This window comes from Pogona vitticeps, chromosome 1 (genome assembly GCF_051106095.1).
Source record: "Pogona vitticeps strain Pit_001003342236 chromosome 1, PviZW2.1, whole genome shotgun sequence".
Taxonomy (NCBI): domain Eukaryota; kingdom Metazoa; phylum Chordata; class Lepidosauria; order Squamata; family Agamidae; genus Pogona; species Pogona vitticeps.
Window position 1 is genome coordinate 255,660,727 of NC_135783.1, and position 12,440 is coordinate 255,673,166.

At 40.8% G+C, this 12,440-nt stretch overlaps 1 protein-coding gene across 24 annotated transcripts in view; it reads left to right on the forward strand.

Annotated features, from left to right (window-relative positions):
• BRSK2 (BR serine/threonine kinase 2) overlaps positions 1-12,440 on the forward strand; it is a 536,847-nt gene that overhangs the window by 389,510 nt on the left and 134,897 nt on the right. For all 24 annotated transcript variants that reach the window (XM_020788805.3, XM_020788806.3, XM_020788808.3 and 21 more), the window contains exon 3: positions 2,439-2,524. In XM_020788805.3, coding sequence (XP_020644464.3) covers positions 2,439-2,524 — 86 coding nt within the window. The remainder of the gene's footprint in view (positions 1-2,438; positions 2,525-12,440) is intronic.

The following is a 12,440-nucleotide window of genomic DNA, read 5'->3' on the forward strand; positions in this document are numbered from 1 at the left end:
GAGAACAGTGGAGAAGGGGCCAATGAGTGGATGGAAGGCGGAGCCAAGGGGGGAGAGAGCTGGATATAAAGACTGGCGTATGGAGTCTGAGATAGATTCTGGTAGTGAGAGACAGTGTGAAACTTAAAAGTGGACCAAGAGTGAGTTAGAGATCTGTGAGAACGATGGATAGAATAGAGAGTTAAAAGAAGTTTAAAGTTATAGCAGTTTGGATTCAAATACTAGTGATTTTGCAACCTGTGATTTACCTATTGAATATTAATCACATAATTCCCTGATCTAATAAATGACTTAAGTTTTAAAAGCACACAAGTCTCCATGATTAAATGGTATTAAAGCAGTAATACCTGGTGGCAGAGAAGAAGGAAGAAGTGTGAGAACCTCGTGAAACCCTGGGGGGATAGGGGCTTCAGAGGAAATTGCCACAGAGGGCCTCTCTGACCCAGCCATATTTCTTGACTGTTGCTAAAAGGCTCTGGAAGGTACAGCACGAAAGGGTGTACCTTCCAGAGCCTTTTACAGTCAAGTGTTCTGCCCTATGAGTTTCCTTCTGAGTTCATAGGACAATGTGATGAGCAATGTCATGAGCAATTCATTATTACATAAGAGTACAGTACCTGCCCTTGTGCTTTTTATGACCTGTGGATCCAGCTATAACCGCTCAATTTGTAAAACAGACTGAAAGAGGTACTTGCTGATTTCTCAAGCACAGAATTAATTTAGACTCCTGATTCAGCAGGGAAGAATGCCAAAACATTTTCTGCTTCTGCTAAAAGTGGTTTATGCATGTTTAGCCCCCTCGCCCGCCCCAAATTTAAATGTAGCAACATTGTTAGAAGAGTTCTAGTATCTTATTGTTGTTCTTTGTTCAGAATTTGAATGTCAGTTTTTGGTGGTGTGAATGTGATAGGAAGTAAATTCACTGAGATAAAGTAACTGGAACTTGTAAATGCATAAAGGGTAGGAGTAAAGAAAATCATTTAAAGGATTCCTCATCCACTGAGGAATGCAACTTTCCATAACAAGACAGGAAGAGCTGACACAAATCTGTAAACTGCATAATGTTTACAAGTTAAAACGAGGCACAGTAGGGACCGGTGTGTGTTCAGGATTCTCAATTTCTGACCAGTGTCATAAATCCCACACCCATAGTCAGTGGGTGACTGAAGTAAACTGTGGTTTGTTACCATGTACACAAGTTGCACTGATCTCTCCCCCTTTATTTCTTAGCATGAGAGGAGACAGAATTTGTAGTGTCTGTAAATGGGTTGTAGCTTTAGTTTCCCGTTTTGTCTGATATAGAGGGACGTGGCGCGTTCCGTGTCTAAGTCGCACTGACCATGTGACCACGGAAGATTGTCTTCAGACAAAACGCTGGCTCTATGGCTTGGAAACGGGGATGAGCACCGCCCCCTAGAGTCGAACACGATTGGACAAAAATTGTCAAGGGGAACCTTTACCTTTGTCTGACTTGCACAAAAAGCCAACTACATGTGGTCTTAGTCTGTCTCAGCTGATCTGCTGTTTTGAGCCTTTCAGCTGTGAATCTACACTTTACTTATTATGGGAGTTGTGAATCTGCAGGTAGTAGCATTAGTGGGAGGGAGTAGTTTGACCAAAATCTTATGAAATATGCTTCTGTTTGTTCCAGATGCACAAGAAGGGGTACTGTGACCTAAATCCAGTTGTGAATATCCACTAGAGTGGATTGAATCAGTTGCTTAGTGGTATAGTCAACACTTATGTACATATATTTATTCAGTGAATCTAATTTACACTAGCAATTGGATTTAGGCCTACATTTGCACTTCAGACAGAGATCATAAGATATTACTTACAACATACTCAAACAATAATGTGTGTACCAGGCTTTGAGATTATATATACTGTATATCTAACAAGTAATTGTCATTGTAAAAACATGAAACATGAAACATGTTAAGTTTTGGTTTTAATATTGATTATGATGATTTCTCTTTTTATACCTATCTGCATATCTACTGGCCAAATAAGGATATCACTTTTGTTAGTTACTGTCTTTCTCCTTATACACATCTGATAAAATGGGCTCTAGTATATGAACGTTTACTCAATTATAAATCTGTTAATCTTTTAAATGTCATGCACCTCTTTGTTTTTGGAATACAATATACAATATGACTAACCCCAGAAGTTGCTGATTTGTGTAGATCTCTGCCTATTTGACTAGAAGTTAATTTCTTTGTTAATAACAAATAGATACACATAATTAGCTTAGGGCTGCATAGTGGATCTCCTTTGTTTCTTCATGATTCTGCATAGGGAATTCAGTGGATCTCTTTGGTTAAGATGTGAGGTGGAGAGGAATACGAAAGAACAAGAACTATGTATAGTTCATCTTAATGTGTTCTAAGGCATAGATTCCAATAATTTCTTGTATTTGTCTTTTCTTTTTCCAGGTGGAACGGGAAATAGCCATCCTGAAGTTGATAGAACACCCACATGTTTTAAAGCTGCATGATGTTTATGAAAATAAAAAATATTTGTGAGTATTGTATCGTCATTGAGAGGGGGAGGAGGAAATGTTGTAGGGAAAGTGTGTTGAACATCTGTTAGCATGAGCAATAAGCTAACAAAAAGTTGAATCTTATAGGACTTCTCAAGGTTTCTTGTGCACTGCAATTGTGATTGGAAGTTGGTTCACTGGGAGTCATATTTTGCAGACTTGATGACTTGTTCATTAATACAATTCTTAAAGTCCTTCACATTTTGAGATAGATACTTGTTAAAATTAATTATAAGTCCAAAGTCATTGAAATATCCCTGACTTCTATTCCTCTTCTCACCCAAATGTAGCATTGTTCTTTTGCTGCCTTTGTAGGACAGATTAACTAATATAGTTTGGCTCCTGAGTCTGAATTACGGATGGGATTTCTTATGAACAGGAAGCCACAAAGAGAAAGAGCAAAATTGAATCTGTTGTCAGACAGATCACTCATATTAATTTTGACACAATTGTGTCTTGAGGTGAGAGTGTGTTTTAAAACTGAAGAGAATACAACTCAAGGTTATTTTTACCTTTCTAACCTTATCTGAGGTAAAGGTGCATATCTGTCTTCAAATAAAACTTTGTTGGATGTAGTCTTCTTAATGCCACAGTGCTCTAAAAGTATAATTGGTGAATCAAGGAGGGGGGATTGGAGAGGTGTAATAGTCCTACATGGACCATACAACTGGAACAATGACTTCTAAACCAGTAAGAATAACTTTTTCTCCAGTGCAAAGGTTAGTTTTTGCAGGAGCAATTATAATGCCTTCTAATGTGCTAAATTCTCTTCAGCAGTAAACTGAAGAAAAAAAATGTAGTCATTTTCAGCCAGAGATGCATATTCATTGGTGTGTGGCCTACAAGAGTGGTCAATAGCAGTGGACTAACTCTTCCTTCTTGCATACAGCAATTGGATTTTGTGCAAACATTCTCCTCCTATAAGAAACTATTAGTTGTGATCTGATTATTACTAACTGAAGTCTAGACAGAGATAAGTGATCACATAGTAAAAAAAGTGTGTGTGTGTGTGTGTGTGTGTGTGTGTGTGTGTGTGTGAGAGAGAGAGAGAGAGAGAGAGAGAGAGAGAGAGAGAGAGAGAGAGAGTGCTTGGGTCCTTGGAACTAAAGGTGCATCTAGATGGAGGCCCTCTTATGTTACCAATCAAAAGGCTTTGTGTACCAATTTCATATGTATGGATTATTTCCTAACAAGTAAAAAAAAGACATGATGGGAAAATACAGAAGGGTTACAAGGACAGAGCCGCTTCTCTCTAAAAAGAACATGGTGGCACAGCTTAGGTTTGCAAAGTTGCACCTGGACAAACCACAAAACTCCTGGAACAAATGTCCTTTGTACAGACAAGGCCAAAGTGGAGATGTTTGGCCAGAATGCACAGCACTACGTTTGGCAAAAACCAAATACAGCATGTCAGCACAAAGACCTCATACCAGCTGTCAAGCACGGCGGTGGAGATTTGGGGGTGTTTTGCAGTCACAAGACCTGGGCACCTTGCAGACATTGAGTCAACTGTGAACTCCTCTGTATACCAAAGTATTCTAGAGTCAAACGTGAGGCCATCTGTCATGACAGCTAAAGCTTGGCCGAAATTGGGTCATGCAGCAGGACAATGATTGCAAGCATACCAGCAAATCTACAACAGATTGGCTGAAAAAGAAAAAAATATCAAGGTGTTGCAATGGCTCTGTCAAAGTCCAGACCTCAACCTGATTGGAATGCTGTGGTGGGACCTTAAGAGTGCTGTGCATAAACAAATGCCTGCAAACCTCAGTGAACTAAAACCACATTGTAAAGAAGAGTGGACCAAAATCCCTCCATAATAATGTGAGAGACTGATAAATTCATACAGAATATAATTACTTCAGGTTATTGCTGCTAAAGGTGGTTTTACAAGCTATTGAATCATAAGGTGTGCTGAATTTTCCGCACATGGCTTTTTATTTTTGTTAATTAAATCATGACACAGTACAATATGTCATTTGTTGTTCATCTGAGGTTGTATTTACCAAATGTTCAGACTTGCTAAGGACCAGATGATTTTTAGTATATCATGATATGTAAAACCATAGAATTCAAAGAGAGTGCATTTTCTTTTTCACATAACTGTCTGGGCAGATGATATAGGATCTTCACACTTGTTGAAAAACATCCCTTAAGGTTGTTTTGTGTTTGAGTGAGAAGTGGTTAACTGATGAAAAAAGTAAGTCAACTTCTGGGATTTTTCCTTATATGGTATCACTTTGTGAATGTTACTTCGTGCAAACCAGGGGTTTTAAACTCAATTTACCTGGGGGCCTCTAGAGGCAGAGTCTGGGTGAGGCTGGGCCGCATCAGATTTTCCGCCAAGCGGAGCAAGAGCCCAAGGAAGCCGCCCAGGAGTTTCCTTAGCCGACAGACAGGTGGGCTAGCTGGCAGGCTGCAGTTCTGGATGGAGGGTGCAAGAGGTGCTGTCTTGGGAGAGAGCCGGCGAGCGAGGCAAGGCTTTTTTTTTTACTCTTGACAGCAGAGGATGTGTGGGCGCTTGGGGGGGCAGGCAAGGCGAGGGCCACAAACTGTCATCTGGGGGGCTGCAAATGGCCCCCGGGCCGCATGTTTGAGACCCCTGGTGTAGACCATCTTGGCTGCTACTATTGGTGTTGTCAACATTCAGGCTATCCTTTGCTATGTAAAGCTTGGCATCCTTTTTCCTGCTGGCTACATGGGCATGATATTGTGTAGCAATATTGGGCCATTTCCTAGGTTTTTGAACTGTGGATACAAAAGCACAATGTCCACATTCATAAACCAATTTTTTTTTTGAAAAAATAAATATGTGTATACTGGACTGCATCCTTAGGGAGCTTCTTGACTCCAAGCATTACTATTTGCATGGTGGAGCTATTCCATCTTTTTGTCATTAATGGTGAACAGAAAAGGTTATAGGGAAAGGCAATATTATCTTGGTCCAGTAAGAGGTTGTGAATAAGGCAGGGGATCTGCACAATAAAAACTTAGTCTGGAAGTATCCTTTACTATGCAGCCCCAACAGTACTTGCAGGCAGGTTTTGCTGAATTGCAGGAGCTTAGCAAATATTAAAAACAGTTTCTCACACCCATGCTCAGCATGGTATCTTATGGGCTACCCTGGCAAAGCAAATTTTATTTTACAAAAGCTGATACACAATATTTTTGTTGTTTAGTCATTAAGTCGTGTCCGAATCTTCGTGACCCCATAGACCAGAGCACACCAGGCCCTCCTGTCTTCCACTGCCTCCCAGAGTTGGATCAAATTCATGTTGGTAGCTTCGCAGACACTGTCCAGCCATCTCGTCCTCTGTCGTCCCCTTCTCCTCTTCCCTTCATACTTTCCCAACATCAGGGTCTTTTCCAGGTAGTCTTCTCTTCTCATGAGATGGCCAAAGTATTGGAGCCTCAGCTTCAGGATCTGTCCTTCCAGTGAGCACTCAGGGTTGATTTCGTTCAGAATGGAGATACACAGTATACCTCTTGGCAAAAAACCTTGTTAGTTCTCCCGACAGGAGTAACACAAGTGGCAAAACTTTTGGAGGCAAATTGCTATAAATGAAGACATTGCCGTGAGTGTTATTTCTTGCATCCTGAGTTGTGCGGCTCGTCGTCGTTGTTTGGTCGTTTAGTCGTGTCCGACTCTTCGTGACCCCATGGACCAGAGCACGCCAGGCCCTCCTATCTTCCACTGCCTCCTGGAGTTGTGTCAAATTCATGAAGGATCTGTCCTTCCAGTGAGCACTCAGGGTTGATTTCCTTTAGAATTGATAGGTTTGTTTTCCTTGCAGTCCAGGGGATTCTCAAGAGCCTCCTCCAGCACCACAATTCAAAGGCATCAATTCTTCGGCGGTCTGCTTTCTTTATGGTCCAGCTCTCACTTTCATACATCACAACAGGAAAAACCAGTATTCAACAAATAATGTATATGGTGATTTCATAACTAGAAGCAATTTATCTCCAAATGTTAAACCTACTGCTTCCTATGCCTTCTTCCTCTCCCCCCCCCCCCCCCAATTACACTGGCATAAAATCCTAATAGGTTTTTGTTTTTTATTAAGATGTACCAGGAAATCTATTTGGAGGAAAAAGTCAATACTACCAAAATAGAGGAGGAAAAAAAATCTCCATTATCAAATTATTTTAAAAAGAGTGTTTTAGTCTATAACTTTTAAAAATATTAATGTGAATTCTGGATTTTAATTTTAGCAACACCACTTAATGGCTGTGTGAATCTAAATAATTCTTTGTGATGCTCTAAGCCTCAGCTGATCTAACTGCAAGGCAGGGTTAATTATATGTTTCTTAGAGTGGTACATTCTGGGTGCATCCTGGGCTCCTCAGATGAAAGATAGTTGTTGTCAAAATGTAAAAAGTTAGCTGTTATGATTAATGATGATAATTTAAAGAAATTTATACAGGTTGTGTGCTAAATGTCATTGTTCATTATTAAAATAGGCTGCTAAGATTGGCAATATAGAAAGCTAATCAATCAATATATGGGGTTTGGATAATACAAAACAGTGGGGGAGCATGCGTATGGAGGGATGAAGGGCAGGCTTGAGTAATATGATAGCATGTAAAGTTCAGGGATGAGAAGAGAAATTATGAGGTTTCCTGCAAATATATTGCAGCACCATATACCCTCCTAAAACTTACAAATTAATCTCAGGTTACTGATCACCTTTCCATCAAAATTCATGTCTTCATACGAGTGGTGGTGGCATACTTTCATAGGCATGTTATGAATTATGGTTGATATTTCAGATGCCAGAGACTAATCGCAGTGCAGCGCTGGGGAATATTTCCTTGATAAATGTTAATTTCACAAATCATGTTTGACTTTTGGTTTATTACTTAATATGTGACAAGGGGCTTTGGGTGACTAGATTCCTAATGCAATAATGAATCTAATCCATTTTCCACAGTTTATTTAAAGCTGAAAATGCATTTGGAGGTGGGGGGAATAAAAAATTTAGCAGCCTATCTAAGGTAGCATAACAATCATTCTACTACCATTTTAGATTTTCCTTCCTTCCTTCCTTCCTTCCTTCCTTCCTTCCTTCCTTCCTTCCTTCCTTCCTTCCTTCCTACCTACCTACCTACCTACCTACCTACCTACCTACCTACCTACCTACCTACCTACCTACCTACCTACCTATCATAGAAAAGTGAAGTTGTAAGGGGCCTACAAGGTCATCAAGTCCAACCCCCTGCTCAGTGCAGGAATACAATCAAATTATATCTGCCAGGTGCTTAACTAATTTTTTCTTGAATGCCTCCAATGTGGAGCACTCACCAACGTCCAAGGTAACTGGTTCCACTGTCGTACTGCTCTAACAGGAAGTTTTTCCTGATATTCAACCAAAATCTGGCTTCCTTTAACTTGAGCCCATTGTTGCATGCCCTGCACTCTGGGATGATCAGGAACAGATCTTGCCTCTCCTCTGTATGACAGCCTTTGAAATATTTGAAAAGTGCTATTATATCACCCCTCAGCCTTCTTTTCTCAAGGCTAAACATGCCGAATTCTTTCCTCATAAGGATTGGTTTCTAGCCCCCTGACCATCCTTGTCGCCCTCCTCTGAACTTGTTCCAGCTTCTTAGCATCCTTCCTGAAGTCTTGTGTCCAGAACTGGACACAATAAAGTGAGGCCTAACCAGTGCTGAATAGAGGGGGACTAGCACATTGTGGGATTTGGAAACTATTCTTCTCTTAATGCAGCCTAAAATAGCATTAGCCTTTTTTGTAGCCACACCGCACTGTTGGCTCATATTTAGCTTGTGATCTGTGACAATTCCAGGATCCTTCTCGCTCATAGTTTTGGTAAGCCAGGTATCCCTCATCTTGTTTGTTTGTTTGTTTGTTTGTTTGTTTGTTTGTTTGTTTGTTTGTTTGTTTGTTTGTTTGTTTGTTTGTTTGTTTGACTTGTATGCCACCCACACTCTGCAAGAGTCTCTGGCCGGCTTCCAACATCAATTAAAACAGCTCAGTTAAAAACACTAAAAACCAATATGGTTACATCTACTCTACAAAAGCAAAAATAAAAACAAAAACAATCTACAAAAACAATCTAGATCCATGCCTATCAATTAAAATTAAAACCTTCAATTAAAAACTTAAATTAAAAGACTTTCAGAACGGGAAGGTTTTAACATGGCGCCAAAATGCCAGTAACGTCAGCGCCCGCAGATGTCGTTTGGGAGGGCATTGCAAAGACCGGTGGGGGGGGCAGCTGCCGAAAGGGCTCTCCGCCTACAGGCCATCCCTCTCACCTCACTGAGGGACGGCTCTTTCAAAAGAGTTCCCTGGCTAGATATTAACTGCCGAGTAGGTTCATATGGAAGGAGGCGGTCCTTCAGGTATCCAGGGCCCAAGCCATTTAGGGCTTTATATGTCAAAACAAGCAGTTTGAATTGGGCCCGGGCAGCAACTGGTAGCCAATGTAACCTGGCCAGAATCAGCTGAATATGGTCTCTCGCGGCTCCTCCACTCACCAGTCACGCAGCTCGATTCTATACCAGTTGTAGTCGGTGGGTCGTCTTCAAAGGCAGCCCCACGTAAAGCGCATTGCAGTAGTCTAAATGGGTTGTTACCAGTGCATGTGCAAATCGTGTAACTATACAATTGGTTTCTTTTTCTGAGGTGCAATACTTTGCACTTATCCCTTTTGAATTTAATTCTGTTGCTTTCGGCCCAGTGCTCCATCCTATCAAGGTCATTTGGAATTTTGTTTTCCTGTCTTCCATGGTATTAGGTATTCCGCCCAATTTGGTATCATCTGCAGATTGGACAAGCATTCCCTGCACTCCCTCATCCAGGTCATTAATAAAAATATTGAAGAGCACTGGGCCCAGGACCGAGCCTTGGGGTACCCCAGTTGTTACCTCCTTCCAGTTAGAGAAGGACCCATTAATTATCACCTTCTGAGTATGATTCTGTAGCCAATTGTGTATTCCCTCTTTCTATCAGGGAGGTGACCTGATCAAAAAATGAGATCAAATTAGTTTGGCAGGATTTGTTCTTGACAAATCTGTCTTGGCTTCTAGTTATTACTGCATTGTTTTCTAGGTGCCTGCACAATGACTGCTTTACGATCTGTTCCAGAATTTTGCCTGGGATGGATGTCAGGCTGACTGGCCTGCAGTTCCCAGGTTCCTCTTTTTTGCCCTTTTGAAGATAGGGACAACACTGGCCCTCCTCCAATCCTCTGGCACCTCACCCATGATTTCAATAAAATAATGGATAGCGGTTCTGAGAGTTCTTCAGCCAGTTCCTTCAGTACTCTCAGATGCAGTTCATCAGGCCCCGGAGATCTGAACTCATTCAAGGTGGTAAGGTATTCCTTGACTATCTGTTTATCAATCTCCAGCTGCAATCCTGCCCCCCCCCCACTTGCAGTTCCAATTTGTTTGGAAGTTTATTGTCTGTCTTATGGGAAAAGGCTGAACTAAGATAGGAATTGAGCACCTCTGCGTTTTCTTTGTCACCTGTTATCATTTTTTCCATTTCCATTGTGGAGCTGTGCCTCTGTGTCTTTTGTTTGTCTTTTGCTATTCACATACCTGAAACATGCTTTTTAAAAATTGCTTTTAGGGTCCCTAGGAACCTCAGCTCATTCTCAGCTTTTGCCCTCCTAATGCCATCCCTACATTTCCTTGCTACTTGTCTGTACTCATCCTTGGTGGCCTGGCCTTCTTTCCACTTCCTGTACATGTCTTTTTTTGGTTTTTAGCTCCTCCCTAAGCTTTTGTGAATCCACACTGGCCTTTTTTGCCGCCTCCCTCCCTCCTTCCTTCCTGATTACCATTCAGTGCCAGATGATCTATACATGCAATAGATTTAGTTTCAGAATTTAAGTCCTCCAGTTGCATGTATCTGAAATTAAATACTTCCCTACCAAAACAAACAATAAAGAAACAAAAACAAACCAAAAATGGAAGCACTGCCCAGTTATGGAAAACTAGAAAACCAGGATGAAGGGTTAGGCCTATTTTTTTTTCTGTTGCACACTAGTTTTCTATGGCTGAAATCTGCATTAAGTTACAGCTTGAGTAGGCCTGCTGAATCTACGGAACTTGGAGAGGAGTAGAGTCACAAAATCCTCACTGATTCAGTGAACCTTACTCTAGCTGCAACATGCTAGTAGACTGCAGCCTATAAATAGGAAAACTTTAGTGGGAGATTATTCAAACTTGAAATCTCCTGCTTACAGTCAGGTGGTATGGAAAAAGTTATATCTTGAGATTCTGCAGAATACATTGATTAACTTTTTGTGGAATGCCATATAAAGGAATGGAAATTAAAGTGTCATTAATAAATACGCTATGGGAGTATTTTTATCAAGAACTGAAATATATCCTTTCTAGTTTTCCAACAGCTTCCTAAAGTGTAAAGAAACAGATCAAACTCACCTCTTGTATTAGCATTGAGTTAAAATATTACAATGTCTGCTGTTTAAAAAAGCAAAGAAACGCCATGTAGTGGATGAGACACACTGCAACAGTGCTGCCCCTATTTAGGAACTGCATCATTTGTACGGATTATATGAGATGTCCCCATGCCAGCACTAATAAAGAATGTCGCATGTGGTACCCTCAAGTATGCATCCTGGACACAGATTCTGACAGTATCATATGCATTTTTGCAGGGACAAACAGCTAGCCTGCTTGTGCACACACTGGCTTTCCCCAGCTATTGTCTGAACAAGTTCCCAGCTTATGATGGTTTGGTTTATCTGACAGGCAGATACTGCCATTTTGCATATTGTTGTTTCGCTCATGGAGGAAGTTTTCTGTAGCATGTCAAACTGAAGGTTCTACTATGAGTAATCAGGCTGGGCAGTTCATTCATAGATTGATTAGCAAGCCCTCATATTGAGGAAGACAGCTGTGTTGTCTTCCTGTAAACATGGAGAAGACGAGTCCATGGTGAGGCGAGGCAGGTTACAGATCAAATTGCCTTTTCCCCTTCCAATAAACAAATAAGAACAGATCTCGCAAAGTCAATGTCAGGGGTGTTGTTTGGATTGCTAGAGGTGCCCAAATAATTGGCAGATGGAGGAAGGAAATGTTCCCCTCTGGAAAGGGCAGTGGCAGAGTTCTTTGGAACTTTCAGCCTGTTGATCCTACATTAGATATCCCTCCAGCTTGATTCTACTGAACACAACATGCCTCTATTTGATTATTTGGTGACGGTTAAGCGTGCATGACTGCACACTATGAATAACAGGCAAAGTAATATTAAAAAGGCTTTCACCCCCCATGAATCAAAGACAAGTGGTATAACAACATAAAAACACACCTTTTTAAGCTTTATGCTAAGTATGCCTAGCAACCTTTAAAAAAAACACCAAGTAACAGGATGTGGTAAAAACAGGCTCTTGTTTTTATTTATTTATTTTCAAATGACAGGCACACATGTGTTCATTTTCTGCTAGGGGAAAGAAAAACACACAAAGTTTAAATGAAGAGGTCTTGGCTCAGTTCCAAATTAGGGTTTAATAATTCATGCCTGCCATAAGAATTTATATAGCTCTTGAATAATTTATGTGGTGCACCAATAACATGGAGCTTAATATCTAACAGAGATTATTTAATCAATAGAAAATGGCACAGCCAAAAAGAGAGAGAGAGTAATCAAAGAGTTTCAACATGTCAGTCTGGGCTAGGCATTTTTAAACTTCATTCCGTGAAGGGAAAGGTGGGGTTTTTTCTTGCTCTCTAAAGAAGATTTAGGTGTAGGAAACCTTTTGTTTCTTCTTTGTGTTCTCTGTGAATTCACACAAGTAGGTTGATTCTTTCTGTGCCTGAGTGAAACTCCCTTGGAACATTCCAGAGCCTGGAAGCCCATTACATTGACTCCCTGCACTGTGCATGATTCTCCACCCTG